The 15695-nt window shown below is 41.2% G+C and overlaps 1 protein-coding gene across 2 annotated transcripts; it reads right to left on the reverse strand.

Moving 5' to 3' along the window:
- Window positions 1-5815: 5815 nt before the first annotated feature.
- pi15a (peptidase inhibitor 15a) lies at window positions 5816-10944 on the reverse strand. Of its 2 annotated transcripts, none has more exons than XM_004546607.3 (6): window positions 10788-10944; window positions 10299-10625; window positions 9137-9255; window positions 8096-8228; window positions 7897-8012; window positions 5816-7152 (listed from the first exon to the last, which is right to left on the reverse strand). In XM_004546607.3, the coding sequence occupies exons 2-6, from the start codon at window positions 10572-10574 to the stop codon at window positions 7017-7019; spliced, it is 780 nt and encodes a 259-aa protein (XP_004546664.2). In that variant the 5' UTR covers window positions 10575-10625; window positions 10788-10944; the 3' UTR covers window positions 5816-7016. The 2 variants fall into 2 exon arrangements, with proteins under 2 accessions (XP_004546664.2, XP_076744234.1); XM_076888119.1 differs by having other exon boundaries at window positions 10723-10926.
- Between the last annotated feature and the right edge of the window lie 4751 nt (window positions 10945-15695).

Genomic DNA, 15695 nt, shown 5'->3' on the forward strand with positions numbered 1-15695 from the left:
TTTGCCGCATTGGATGTCGAAACCCTTTCTCAGTGACCAACTCAGTAATACAAAAAAAGAACAGTTGACAGGGTTATTTTTATGAATTTAGAGGGTTTGGGGTTTATTTAACCCTGAATAGAAAATGCGACGCATAATGTGGGAGCAAAAGGGTCAGTGTACCATGAATTGATATCAGCATCAAAGCCACGCTGAGCTTGTTTGGCTGAGTGTGTAAAAAAGAGTTGAGAGTGAAGGAGGAAGCCCATCTGATTAGGCAGCACTTTCCCAGCACTGTGCTTCTGGGACGACATTGATTTTGGCCCGTGTTTTGCAGCTGCAGGATGTCGCTTGTCTGAAGTCCCTGCTAGGCCCTGCGAGGAGGCTAACTCGGCCCCATCCAAAACAAAGACTACAATAGGATATGGAAGGCAAACACCAAACGCGGGCAACCTTTGCCACAGTTTGTGTTCCTAGACTAAGCGAGACGGGTCAAGTGAAGCTTGTTTCAACATTAGACATGTTGTAGATTCAATGTTATGGCCACTGCAGGTCTGAGATGTCAGTTTGAAAGCATATAATTACCTTTAATGTTGCATATGGTGAATATAGACTATACAGTTTTATGACAAGACCCTGCTTATGTGCTTTGTTGTAAAATTGAATATCTATGCTGAAGTATGCCAGATATGCTTTATTTATATTTTACTAGTCCATGTTAGAAACTTACTTTGCCAAGGAAAAGTCACCAGACAAGAAAAGTGACCGTAACACAAGCCAGCTTGAGCTGAACTGGTGTCTTGTTTCATTGCGGCTGATTTCGAGAAACATCAGCGTTCGCTTGGGTACTTCTAGCGTGGTGAGCATGTTTAAACCCAGCCATGAAAACCTTCTGTGAAATGAAATGTTTCCCACCCATATTATGACAGCTTTGTCTTGAATATAGACAAAAATAGATGCCTGAGACACCGCAAATGATTTGTGTACCTGAAATGCTTTATTTTTTACTCCTTGTTTGAAGTAAGGGCATCCAGCAGAAAAGAAGAAGTCACCCTGCATTTAACTCCCCAAGACATTTATGGACACAATGGGGTTTCAGCATGGACATGACAGCGTCTGAGGAGAGCCAAAAACATACTTCGAGTAGCTGATGTCAGTCTCTGGGAAACAGGTATGTCAACAGGCTCATCCCTGACCTGTCGGAGGTGTGAATATGTACTTGTGGGTGATTATTTGATTGATAAGGATGTTCAAATTTGACCTTTGAAGCAGCTGAATAAACAAAAATTCCACGAGTTTGTAAAACTGAGTCTATCATCTATTTGCAAGACGATAGACTTAACTCTTCTGTAGATGGTGAAGTGGAGTACAAATGATGACTTATGCACAGTTTGGTTGCAGCAGCCTGAAGAAGGTAGATGGCAGATGGCTCACTGGAAAAGTACTCAGTCACTTACTCACTCACTCATTCACAAAAAGTTTTGGAATCCAGCTGATGAAAAGCATCTTATTAATTTAAGCCAATCTCTCCTTCAAGGTCAACACCTTGTGAAGCAATGCACCACCACATATCCTTGCTATGTCTGGGTTGCTCTTTGGAAGATTTGCTTGCAAATGTTTTCACATTTGCAAAGAATTCATTCCCCAGGGTAACGTCCTGACATGTGTACCTGAGTTATGGTCCATGTCTGCACTGAAGGAGTTTTTTTGCTCACCATCCACCATCCTGGCCTGACTACCTTCTTCCTAAAAACTACAAATGCACAAGTGCAAGTGGGCAAAAGAGAACTTCTACCAGGAAAAGTCTTGGATGTGGTGCAGAGCTGCATAAGAAAATGACCTCGAAGGGAGCCAAATTTAAATCAAGTTCCATTACTTTTTCATTTCACCTTGTAAAGAGGAACTGAGAATGAACGTGAGCAAACAGAGCATGAGCTTGACTCTTGTCTGCAGGTTTTATAAAGCTCAAAATTAGAGAGGCTGTTTCTATTGTATTATTTTATTGTTCCTGTTTAAGCCAACATGAACAATAAAATCACCGTCTTCTGACCAATCGAATCCCAATGAGCCGATTTCATGATGGGCCTTTCATTGAGTTGAAGGACAAAGTCAAGCATCAAGGTAATATGTCAGTTTTAATTTCTGATAATTTATATGCATAACTTTCCTTATCATCCAAAACACTTGTCTATAGGACTTTCTGGATTAGCTGCATTAGCTTTGTAGTGAGTGTGGTTCTCAAAGATAATGATGTGTCTATCTCAGCCTACAGCAGCCTAACGTCTAAGCTCCTGAGGGTGACAGATCTTTATTTGGCAATAAAACTCTGCTGACTTATTTATTTTCCCCTCGCCCCATAAGCACAAGGAAGTAAAAAATCTATGCAGACACTCTTCCTCTCTCTAAGCTCACTAAAAGCCAGTTTCACCCAACCTGTTTATGCTTGCATTACAAGGTGATTTATGATCTTGTGCGTAACAGAATTTACACTGCTGGTTTTTTAAATTCACTGAGCCCTTATTTTAGCTTTTTCTTTCCTAATAGCAGCTCCATTTTGATGTCCTCAAGCTGCTCTGCTGCTATGCCAGTAAAGGATTTTTGGGAGGTTTGCAGACAGAGCGAGGCTTGGACAGGGCACAGGGTGCATTTCCGATGGTTGAGCTGCAAGGGGAACAAACTAAACATAGTTGTTGTGCTTCGGGGGGACTGAAGAACAAGGAAAAATACACTGAATAAAAACGAAGTCTCTCCCAATATCCCCTCTGAGGCAAAGCGAAGCCAAGTTTTCAACCATTCTGTGCAGTCAGGGAGGGCACAGAGGTTGTAGAGTACAGAGACGATAAAGTGGAGGAGACTTTTTCTACAGCTGTGCACCAAATATATATTTAAAAAAACCCTTCTAACCATCCACACAAAAGATTTATCCCTCTTCTTCGTTATTATACTCAAACTGTGACAAAGTCTTTCTCATACTTCTCGCCATTATTAGATTTGGATGGCTCTTTGCACATTTGGAAACTGACTCCTCGCACTCACCCGCTCCTGGTTCATAATCTATCAACCTGCCAAGGTCCTTATGAAGTCTCCATCCTCTTTGTAAATAAACATTTCACCACCTTCACACTTGAGGGAGACTTAAATGTTTCAGCAGTTACAGTTTATCCGACAGGTCGGTAATTCACGTGTGTTATTAGGAAAAGTGGTGCACCTTCAGACGAGATCGCAGATGCATCATCATCGCCTCGGTAGATGCTGGCACAGGCCGACAGTGTAAGCCAGTTGAAGTGGATTTATTGCTGCAGCATCTGGGGACTGAACATCTGTTTTACTTCTCCAGCTTTCTGATTGTGTTTAACTCGTTTTTTGGGGGGGTCTTTGAGTGGGTCCTCATAAGATTTTATTCTTCTTGCTTAACTACCACGTGCTGGGTGAGGGATTAGCAGCATCATACTAAAAAAAAAATTCTTGCTGGTTAAAAATCTGAATCTAAATATAAAAACAGTTGAAGCTTGTTTTCCTGAATGAAGTCAACTGAAAGACCACGTGTGGGTTGTTATGATCATGAGCCCTAAAAAAATCACGGGAGAAACGTAGTTTAACCAAAATGTACCAATTTATTAACCAAAAATAACCACAAAAAAACCCCAGTCATGTTAGTTAAAGTGTCAGCAGCTTTTTGGCTGTTTGAATGTAAGGTGTATGGTGTTGTATAAAATAAAACCTAAAATAACCAGGCTGAAGCCATCCAAAGAAAAAGTATTTAAAGAGTCAGCAGTTAGACTGGCCAGGTGCACTGACAAAGTTTGGCTACCAGAAACCTGCAGGCTTTCCTGGTAAAGCACTAAAAAGCACTAAACATGCCTCCGTTATACCTTTCTATACTCTCTGATCATCATCATCATCATCATCATCATCATCATCAGAGAGCAACTTGTAAACTGGAAGAGCCAGTGAACTGAACCTTTAGGATAGTAGGCAACCTGCTCAACCACCCAAGGTACAGCCATCCCTACTAGAGTGAGGGCTGCCGTTAAATAGATGTTACCACAACACCCTGACACAGAATCAAATTGTTTACAAGTTATTTAGCACCAGATTCTCGATTGGGGAGAGGTGACCATCATTCAGCCGTCCTCCAGCCCCGTCACGAACAGCTGTCCTTTACCGGCAGGCCAGCTATTTGAGACAAACCGAAGATCCACAGCGATACAGTATCAATGCATCTAGACATCATTCTGACTTAGAGGCTTTCATTTAAGATCCCACAGATGATAGCTTTGCATGTTTGGCTCCTCAGCCAAGCGCACGCACCAAATTTCTGATCTTAAATTGGCATTTGAAGAGTAATAAATGGGCCAGTATTTATAAAGCACCTTTCAGTTTGAGTACTCAAAATGCTTTCTACTACAAGCCTCGTTCACGTTTTTTTCTATACTTACAATAACATACTCACACAAAAGCAGTGGGGACAATTCCAACTTGAGTATCTTTCCCAAGGATACATCAAGGTACAGACTAGATAAGTTGGGACTGAACTACTGACCTTCCCGTTAGTAGATGACCTACTCAACCTCTTGAGCAACAGCTGCCCACAGAAGCAGCTAAAATGTGTCACTGCTAAAAGGAGTTGAGGGGTCACGTTAAGACTAGCCAGTCTGTTTTGTGGAACTAGCAAGCTGATAACAGTGTCCTTCAGAGTACTGGGTCTGCACAACGATGTCAAAATAGAAATCTGAAAAAAGCTTAAAAAGCGTCACTACAGGAAAAAAAAAAGACATAAATGACAAACTCCAACAAACAGCATCAGGTTTTAAGTGTAAATTAACTGTCAAGTAGAAGTTTTCAAAGTGTTTCCACTCATTCATTAGTAAGAAGAAGGAAGAAAAAAGCTGAATTAAGTCCAAACTCATGAATGTTATGGACATATTTGTTCCCTTTCCAATTTACACTTCATTTGCAGGTGTTTTCTTGCTCATGCCCTCGAGCCATCACAAGCTGCTTTCATCCCAGCCCAAACCCATGTCCTTAACCTCTGCTCTGCTTCAATCATTGATGGATAACATCCACAGCAGACTGTCTAACTGGTCGTCGCATCGCGCTCCGCATCCTGATGATGTGACTTTTTAAACACTCACTATCATCTGTTTGGCGCAGAACCTGGCATTTACACAGACTGGAAGATTTTTTCCCATGCATACTAATGTGTTCCTCAAAAACTCTCTGCTGTTTAGTTCCAGGGAATGGGCTGCTCTTTCTGGCTGCAAAAATGTGCAGGAAGTGGTTTGCAATTGTCACGCTAAGCAAAGGTTATCATGAAAGTGTTTAATAGTGCAATGCTGCTGCGCACACCAGCGGCTTTACATCCTGACTTCTCTCCCTGTGTTTCTACCTCTTACAAATTTTTCTGCATCCACTGTTTAGACCATCCCATTTTTACAATTTGGCTACGTCTCCGATGATACGCCTCTTTCTACATCCAGCATTCTTGCTGCTCGTTGCTTCTCCCCCTCAGTAAGGTCGATGGTTTCAGTGGAGAAACCCAAACATGACAGTCCCCTGAAACCCTATCAGTTATCTGTTCATTTATGTAGACACAGACCGTCGGGGCCAAAGTCAACCTTCTCTTATTAGGATTCGGTTGTAGCCTGAAGATGTTTTCTTTTCTCCCCGTTTTTGCTGTTGATACGCAGGATGTGGGGCTTTTCAAGGGCACTCTTTAATTGAGAATCAAAGAGTCAGAAAGATAATCAATTTAAGACAACACAGAGCAGACGCTGGATAATGATACTGCTTTTAGCCAGAGGGACGACATGAGCTGCCCAAAGCATACAACGGAACAAACAAACAATCAAAATAGAACATTTTATTACAAGTACAAAACACAAACGGAGAAAAGGTTCACAATCAGTGCTGAAAATGTTAATTTCTTTTGTTTTTTTAACTCTTTTTTTTTCTGATTGATTAAAAATGATTTCATTGCACTCCAATCCTTTTACAAAACAAAAATTAATATCACTTAAATATATATATATTTAATATAAAAATGAATAACTTACAGTATATTTGAAGATAATCAAAGTATAATGATTATCTACATATACAAAAAAATAATAATTTTTGAGTATTTTGGAAATTTACAAACAATTAAGGTGCACTCAAGTGCCTAAAGCTTGGCTACATCAGTGATTATAACGAAATACATAAACAACATCAATAGACTGTATATAGTGGTAATATACAGTAGGATACCAATAACAAATATGACTATATAACAGATATGTGGGTCAAATGATTTTATGTGCTTCTTAGAATACAAAATGACATGAACACTGTATGAAACCTGTGAAACGCCCAAACGGATGAAGTCTCTGTAATGGTACACAGAGAAAATGCATTGTTTTGCACTTTAAACAAACGTCCAACCACTGAGGTGTTGTGTAACTTGACAAGTTGCTTTCCCACTCTAACTGATGTATATTCTGCACTTTTGTCAACAAACTTGCTGCCGGACACAAGCTGGAACTGCAGCACACTTGAGCTTATAAGCTGCTGACACTGTCAGTGTGGGGGGTTTCCCCTCTGAGGTCAAAAGCTTTGATCCTTATATCAGAGCATTCCTGTGAAGGCAGAGCACACAGCATGGTGGTGTGATGCCCGTAGCACCAAAGTGAGCAGCTATGAGGAGTTGTGATGGTAGTAATGTCCTTTATTACCACACTGTCAGCTGTAAACTGGTATAGTAAAAACCACGCACTGTACAGTCTGCGCTGTTAAAAGGACCCATTTTACATTTAAATATATTGCATCAGTTAAAATAGTCTTTGCAGTTTTGGTATAAAACAAATTAATTTACAGATTATTTACAAGTGATCAAAGCTAAAATTTTACGCTGCCTTTAAATGCATGTTTCTGTCTTTAAATAAGCCCATATATACAAATTAGCGTGGTCCACGACTATTGTGCAAATCCTTACTGGATTAAAATAATGTCTCTGTGGTACTGTAGGTTGTCAGCTTATGTTGAGAGGAAACCTTTGTTTATTTGAACCAGTGCAGGTAGTTTGTCTTGAGAGCGGGGAAGCACATGTTGTTGCTGCACGAGCCCCCGTAGCTGGGAGGGCATGCGGAGCAGGGTACGCCTACTTTGTAGGGAGCCTCTCCGATCCAGTTACCCCTGGAAGACAGTAACATCTAGTGTGAATGAATCACAAAAATAACCACAGAGCTAGAAAGGAAGTAGCAGTTGCCTAAGCGATAGATTTTCAGCCATTTTTTCAGTCATTCTGTGGTCTTCATTAGCAGAAAGACTACCTGGTGTAGAAGATCTTTGGGTATATGACTGAAACATTGAGTACGATCCCTAAATGGAAATGGGTGTGAAATTGCTTTTTACATGTGTAAAAAACATAAGGTTCAGATTTCAGTGACTATTGCATATTCCAGAGCCAGCTGGCATCATGCACAGAACTTCTCGTTGTAGACCGTGACAACAGTGACCTCTGCAGGACCGTGTAAAGCACAAGAGCACTGAGACCACATTCCCAGTTAGCAAGCTAAAAGTGGGTCATGAGCCAGTTCTTCTCACACGTATGTCTCAAACTAGTGAGATTAAAGAACCTCGGGTCACAAGTCAGTCACAAGTCTGGGTGTTCTTTGATTCTCTGAGATATTTAGAGACTTTTTCTTTTGGTTCGTGGCCCTCCGGTGCTTTGGTGCTCCTACCATAATGGGTGGCATTTCGCAGCTAAGCACAGAACAGAGCAAACTGTGTCAGGATTAAGCCTGTCGTTAGCGTGTCGTCATCAGGTTAACAAGTTCATTCGAAATAAAAGGTTTCCTTTCAGCGTGAAAGCTACACTACGTGAGATTGTGTAACATGAACCACACAGTTAACTGTCAGGTTAGCAAGTACACTTACTTAGGAGAGTAGTTGCAAACTAAATATGTCGCCCTCTTCCACACCGCACCCCACACATTCATGTTGTGGCACGTGTGCACGGCACAGCCGACTTTGTTGGATGTTGCCCAGACCATCTGCATATTAAAAAGAGCAGCTGTTACTTGAAGCCCCCCCAGCAGCATTTCTACTGTAGCCTGAGTAAGTGTGCGACTACTACCTGTGTGTAATGGGTACACATGGGTCCGTAGCATCTGAGTGGGCACCGAGGGTTGCAGTCACGGGGGTAGGGGAAGGCGTAATCTTTCACCTCATCATACCACGGCTTCACCAGCTGAAGAATGGATCGATATCTGTGAACAGAACACTTAAATTTCAGCAAGACTCATATTATCAGTTGTGACTTGTGTCATTATAATTTTTTCAAGCAAATGGGAGATCACAGCATTTGCAATTCCAGCAGCAGGGGAAATGATGGGAAAATTATGAAAATCTGTTATTTTGTTTGACAAATTGGAAGAAGATTAAAGAACTGTTTACTATAGCCCTGATCTAGTTTTGTCCAGGTATGTGTGAAGATATTTTAGTTTCCTCCATCGGCTGACATCTCATATCTTAAACCCTTTAGTTTTCCAGTTTAGTCACTCACCTCGGTATGACTATAATAACCGACTTTCAATGGTTTCCATGGTTTTCAATGGTTCAGTGCCACATAAACACAACACCTTGATATTGTGATATATATAAGTGTCAGTATAATGATTTTAAAAATCTTCTTCTTCACATTGAGTTTTAGATATGTTTGTATCCTATACACTAAGATACTGGCAAAAAAAAGTAAAAAAAAAAAAAAAAAAAGTTTTCACCAATTTTTGTGGCTCCACAAGAAACATCAGTTTCCTTGTTTGTTTGTTTTTAGAGATGTATTAATGAGTTCAGAAGGACATGTTCAAATAGCCTGTACTCCATGTGGCTCCTCAATAAAATCTAAAAGTAGGAACACATGAAGGTGCCCTCTGTTTCCAAATGGAAAATCAAGACCCAGTAAAAGGGACAGGCTTTTGTCCTCATGGGTCATGGCTGAAAGCAAGGTTTTTGTGTTTATTTGAAGGGTTACAGGAGCATTCCTTAGCCAGTCACCAGGTCACAGTGGAAAAACCTTAAGGGGAAAGAAGAAGGGGGCAACAAGGCAACGACCATGACTGCTGAGAGAGGGTCAGCAGATGTCAGGGAAGGGGGGGTGGAGTCAAAGGTCACTCACCGTCCTGTCCTGACTGAGAGGTTTTGACCCAGGAACCTGAGGAGGTGAGGCGGCCCATGCTCCCACAGGCAGGCATGAGCCCAGTCCTCGGCCGTCTTTGCCAGTGTGTCGTCCCACACCTAAAAACACACAGAGATTAGGTGGAAGCAAGAAAACCCATTACATAACCAAGGGGAAAATATCAGCACAAGATCTTCATTTAGCAGCGCGATATGAGATAAGAGTTGGCACACTGAGCTCTTAGCAATGTTGCAGGCATTACTATGGCAAAACACAAAAATCATCCATCGAATTAGTTGCATAAGAGGAGACACTTTGTTTCCTAGTCACCCTTACTGAGTGACCCTTTCGAGGAATACATTTATTATTTCTGGCATCGTTGTATTTTTACTCAGTTGTATATAGCATTCGTATTCTATTTTTATCTTATTGTATATTTTTATTCTATTTTATTCTACTGTATATAGTATATTATTTTATTCTATTCTGTACAGCTGTGTACTGTATTTATTCTTATTGTATTCTAATTTTTGCGTCATAACTTTTGCACTGTCCACTTCCTGCTGTGACAATGAATGAAGGCTGAACAGCTTGTTCTACACTTGCACACAAGGGTGCCATTAGGAATGACTGCAGCCCCCAAAAAGTAGTCAACTGATTTTTTAGAGGAAAAGGACAACACTAATAATATTTTACTGATAACACAACGTAAGAGCTGGAAATGGCAGTTTTAAATCGAAACACATCAGTCTAAGCGCTTATGTTTGTCAGCCAAAACAGCATATGTCCAAATGAACAAAATGCAAGCATCAAGTCTGTTTTTGGACTTGAAACTCTTTAACATCTAACAGGTCAACTGGATGTTTCCATTACAGCAGGCTTCTGGTATTATACATGACACCCTCTTCTTTTGGAAGTGACTACCTTGGTGGTCTGCTGCAGCATGATCTGCTAAACAGCTGATGATGTCAAGTAGACCCTAAAAACGCTTCCTAAATAAAGTAGTGCGACTATTAAAATGAGCTAGCATTACTTTCATAGCTCTTATATTTCATTGGTGCATGTTGGAGGTGAAATATCCTGTTCATGGAACACATGGCTGCAGTAAAATCGTGCAATAAATATATGTATATATATTTTTAAATCAAAATCTGTCACCTACCATGTATTCCATATTGGATGCCGGAGGAAACACTTTGCCTCTCACTTTGTTGTGGTAATCAAGAATTGCGAGCATGTCGTTCTGACTAATGTACCGCTTCCTCCTGGTTTTTGAAAAAGTCACAGTGTCTGTTCCAAAGTCGAGCGCTGCGCCGAGGCTGGTGATATTGGCGGCTGGCGGGGACGTGGACACAACAGGAATAGTCACTGCCAGTGCACTTGCTCCGCAAGATATGCACAAGAGTACTAAGTCTAAGGCAAATAGCTGAGGTTTCATGTTTGCTCTTTAGCAAACCGCAGAAGAGAATATCCCACGTCCTGGAGGACTCTGAAAGATTAAAAAAGAAAGAGAGAGAGAGAGAGAGAGAGAGACTTAATGGATTGTCGTTTAAAAATGCGATGCACTACAATCCAGGTACGCTTACATCAAGTTTAAAACCTCCCTCTTTGTAACAATACAGTACAGCAACACCGGTCGCATTCCTCTTACTTTTCCTTGCGCGGTGGTACCTTGTCCCTGCGTTGCCAAGGCGGTATCACCTCTAAAGCCTCTGTGAGGGATCGGAGAGAGGGAGGGCTGCAAGTGGGTAGTTTTTGCGCTTTGCAAACTTTGTGAGTGTTTCAGGAGAAGTCCGTTTTTTCGGGCTTATATATGGTAATGGGGAATGCAGGAAGTGAGTCTGCCTCGGAGGTAGACGAGCCCCTCCTTGACACCTGAAACAGAACATCACCGAGAGGCGTTGTGTTTGTTTCCTCTTAATCCTTTCCCTGTAGAATTTGCCTAATTTCCTAAAAGCGTTAATAAAGTAAAACGACAAGGAAAAACAAGCTGTGGTACAGGTCTTTATCATGCACGTGCTTTAATGTGATTAATCTACAGATTTATTGGAGGGAGAGGAGGTTCTTACTAATACTGAGTAAATGGACTGGACTAGAGGGTTAAGTTGTTCTTAATAACCAAACTGGCACTTTAGCTCCACATTCAGGTGACAGATTTTCACTTGCCGCATGCGCCACTGATCACATATTCAGCACAAACGCAGCACTTTTATCAGTGAAATCAGTGTGAGAGCTGGGTCTCGTCCTATCAGCCTTCTTTGTGGTATTCATCATACTATAAAGATTACACTTGTTCAGAGTGTGCCTCCAGCTATGTGTTTTGCCAGTGCATATTCAGTGCCAAGAGAGAGGAAGAAAAAGAAAGAAAAAAAACCTTCTGCAGGTCATCATTTTCATTGGCAGCTGGTGAACAAATTAAAGCAACGTGACGCAGGAACACTTTTTCTCCCCCTTCTCACTCTCTTTCTCTCCCCCTCGTCTGCAGTCGGCAACTGGTGCTTTCCCCCAAAAAAATCTTCTTGGAAGTGATGTCCTTTTCAGGTGGTGCAGTTGGTGGAAGGGATATATCATTCGAGCGGGTTGCACGGCAAAGACTTTCTCCTTCATTTCACTCCATCCATACATTTCTGCTCTTGCTCTCCACCGCTGTGGTTTCACTGGGATGGAAAATCGTCAGAGTAAGAGGGTGAATCATGACAGATTAGTTTAATTACTTCCCAGCACAGATCCAGCACTTTGTTTAATACTCAGATGTGAACCCAGTTTTTTTTTCTCAGAAATAAGTCAGATTTTTAAAAAAGGCTATGACAGGTTTTGAGATGTGAGATTGACTCTAGTAACTCAATGAGACTTGTACTTACCTTTGAGTGAACTGTAGAAGCTAGTCAAAGACGAAAAAGTACATTTAACCCCAAAAATATTTTTCATGCACATATTTTAAAGCCATTGTGTTGGAATTATATCAGTCTACATATAATTCTATTTAGCCAATTCAGTACCTTTTGAGATAAAATGTAATTAGGTTTCCTTTTTTCCTGTTGTGACTCTGCACCGTCACATCTGCTCAGTATTTTGACTCATCCTCTCATATGGTATCAATAGTCAGGCCACTCTCCAGCCAGCTCAGCCCACCGGCCAAAGATTCTAATCAACACAGTGCTGAGATCTTATCCTCGGGTTTATTGCCATATTATAATCCATATCATCAGATTATCTTAAGATACACCTGCTTCGCTGAATTTCACACTGTTTAATCAGCTGTGTGCCTCTGATCCAGGACTAAATAACAGAGTCAAAAGTTCAGTTTCAATGCGCAAAAGCTGGCAATGGGATTGAATAGAATACTGTACTTCTACAGTAAGTCTATCCCCCTTGCTCTGTTTCCCATACAAGCACACACACAAGCACACACACACACATACACACACAACTCCTTCATGTGCAGCTCCTCAAGGCCCCAGATGATATTCCCTCAGTCTGAGAGTGCTGGTCCTTGTTTGCGCAGTGAACCCAGTGACTTCGAAAGAGGTTGAAGTATATTATCATATTATCAGTAGAGTAATTGGGGCATTATTTGGGGCACATGCTTCTTCAAGGGGGCCTGGGTATGTTTTGAAAAGGCATTCTTTTTTAGACAGCGCATTTATTTACCTACAACATATTGTTCCAAGTTTCCCTCATGCTTTTCCCCCTCTCCAGAGGCCTCCTGAATCCTAGAGCTGATGCCAGTACTGCAGAGGGGATGAGGTGCACTAGTGAGGAAAAGGGAAAGCAAGAAAGAATAGCCTGCAGACCATAGAAAGACTCAACAAGTGTTTCATTACATTTCTAGATGGCAAAAGGTTTCAAAACTCAAGTACAGAGAGGAAAATGAGTAAATAGAATTTGCATGAATAGTGCAGAGCCTCACGTACAACTATGCACTCTCTGTTCATAAAAGTTTAAGCAGATTAGTCTTGTTGGACACTTTTTGACCCATGGTCTGGAGTACATCGCTCTGACTTGGACAGTTCAATAAGTAACACAATCTCCTGAGGATGCCTCTTTGCTCTGTCCATGATTCCAGCAATCAAAGCAGATGCTGTAGACTCCAGCTCAGCTGTGCACTCCACCCAAGGTTATTGTTACTTCGCTGGCAGAATCCACCATGCATGGGAAAGAGATCGGCAGCATGTGAATAGGAGGACGTATGAAAAAGAGGCATAATGACTTGAAAGACCAACACTTTTCAGAGCAGTTTGAAAAGCTTTATAGCAGTGCCTATGTGTATAATTTTTTAACAGGGCTATCCTGAGAGTTTACATTTGGGTAAGGAGTTACGCTCTTAACTCTTAAATGTAATGTGAATTATGGCTCGAAAAATATGCATATTTTCTTTCTTTCCCATAGTTAGATTCAAAGATTAATACTACCTTTCATTTTTTTTTTGATATAGAGCACAAAGTGGGTTGGATAAGCATAGAATCAACAAAGCAATAAATTCAGATTAATATCAAAATGTATATAATGTTTGTTTATTTAATGAAAAAAAAAGCAAAAATGTCGATGTCTCATAAGCGGGACTAACTGAGCTGTCCTCTCCCAGCTCATAGGTTATCATCTTAAAATTATCAAATTTACAGCATTAAAAGCATTAAAGCATATTACAAAAAAGGTTTTGACCTCTCTGGATAGTTTCTCACATCATGAAAGCTCTACATGGGTAATTATATTTTAGTAACTAATTCCAGCACAGGCAGTATTTGTGTCTGCTAAGACCAAGTCGCCAAACTCACATTAGCTCCTTTTGAATCTTTTAAATGGGCATATCTGCCTAATATCATGGCTTTGTTTGGTAAATAACATCCAATAAATTGGTGCTTCTGTTTGCTCAGCCTGTTTCATAGCACTACTTAGTAGTGGGCAGGGATAGCTCAGTAGGTAAAGTGGTCGCCCCATGATCGGAAGGTCGGCGGTTCGAATCCACTTAACGGCTACCCTGAGGTACCCCTGAGCAAGGTACCGTCCCTACACACTGCTCCCCGGGCGCCTGCTTAGTGGGCTGCCCACTGCTTCACTGAGTGAATGGGTCAAATGCAGAGAAAAACAAGTAATTTCCCCATGGGGATCAATAAAGTATCCATTATCATTATTATTATTAGTAGTAGTTATGTGTCTGTGCAGTTTGTGAATGTAGCACGCTAACCAAGCTAGCTAGCTGGAGGTAGCTGATGACTTAGGTCTGCACCTTCTTCAAATATGGTAACTTCTGGATTGAGAATACAAGCAGAGAGTAGGGATGGGTACCGGTATCGCACCGGTTCTTACATAAACGGTAGTAACCAGACCGAAAAGCAGCGCACATTTCGGTGCTTTATTTCAGTGCTTTTTTTTCCCTGAGATGTCATACACTTTAGATTCTAGCCAATCATACCTTTCCGAGGATAGTAAGCGGGCCCAGGTACGTACGTTCTTTTAGAGCAGAGCTACAGATTAAAAATGCCCAAGGCGAAGTGGTCACATTCTGGCTGTACTTCACAGCAAAAGATGCAAACTCAGCAGCCTGCAACAAGTGCTTTAAGGTGATACTGTGATACTGTCAAAGGAGGTAACTCCTCGAATCTGATGAAACACCTGGCGACGTGTAGCATTTTGTTAAAAGCCGAGAAATGCACCGTATTTGATAGCTTGCTGCGAGACCTCACACCGTGCACATCTACTGCGGGTGGGTTGCCTGTTAGCAACATCCCCCAAAAACCTAAAGAGGAGAGTCCTGGCCCCTAGCCCTGCCAGTGTAGCAGAAATGATGACGGATGATGATGGCAGCAGCAGCCGTTCTTCTCTGCGTGAGTAGCTTAATGTTGTTTGTGTGTAAGCTAACCACGTTATCGAATTAATGCATGTAAGGTGAACTAGCAAACACCGTCGTAGTTACATGCGGCTGTCTTCTTGTTTGATGGCAGATACTCCCTTCACCCTGGCCAAAAAGGCTAAAATGACCAAAGAAAAAGTGGAAAACAGCTAAACATGAGAGGTTTTTGGACCAATTTTGTGTTCTCCATTCTTTAAGCACCGGTTCGAGCACCATTTAAGCACCGACACCGTTTCAAAAGTACCGGTTTGGTACTGGTATCGGATAAAACCTAAACGATACCCATCCCTAGCAGACAGTAACACTGAGGATTTAAATTTTAGAGTCCAGAACCAATAGGTGACCTAACATTGGTTATATCTAAGTTTTATACAGTCTATGTTTTCAGTTTATGGGCATTATGCTAACCTAAGTTAACAATCTGCAAGCTCTCGCCTCGATATCAAATTCCTCAGAAAGTCAAGTTATTCGTTTCAATCAACCATGTAGACTAATACATGTGACTGAATCCCAAACTCATATTAAAACCTCTATACTCTGAGTTTTATAAAAGAAACTTTAAACAAACCAACAACTTTATGCTAAACATTACCTTTTTGCCATTGGGGCAGTACAAGGGTGGGGAAGTTGTGATGTCATGAGTTGGTTTTTGTTGGCTATGGGGCAGAAAGAAATAGTGACATTTCAAGACTAGTTTACATTGGTAAA

This window comes from Maylandia zebra, linkage group LG9 (genome assembly GCF_041146795.1).
Source record: "Maylandia zebra isolate NMK-2024a linkage group LG9, Mzebra_GT3a, whole genome shotgun sequence".
Taxonomy (NCBI): domain Eukaryota; kingdom Metazoa; phylum Chordata; class Actinopteri; order Cichliformes; family Cichlidae; genus Maylandia; species Maylandia zebra.

Coding starts and splice junctions, on each gene's coding strand:
- pi15a (XM_004546607.3), bottom strand. CDS start 10,574: ATGAAACCTCAGCTATTTGCCTTAGACTTAGTACTCTTGTGCATATCT. Junction 9,256..10,298: donor CATCCAATATGGAATACATG/GTAGGTGACAGA, acceptor GTGTGTTTTTAG/GTGTGGGACGACACACTGGC. Junction 8,013..8,095: donor TGTGTACCCATTACACACAG/GTAGTAGTCGCA, acceptor TTTAATATGCAG/ATGGTCTGGGCAACATCCAA.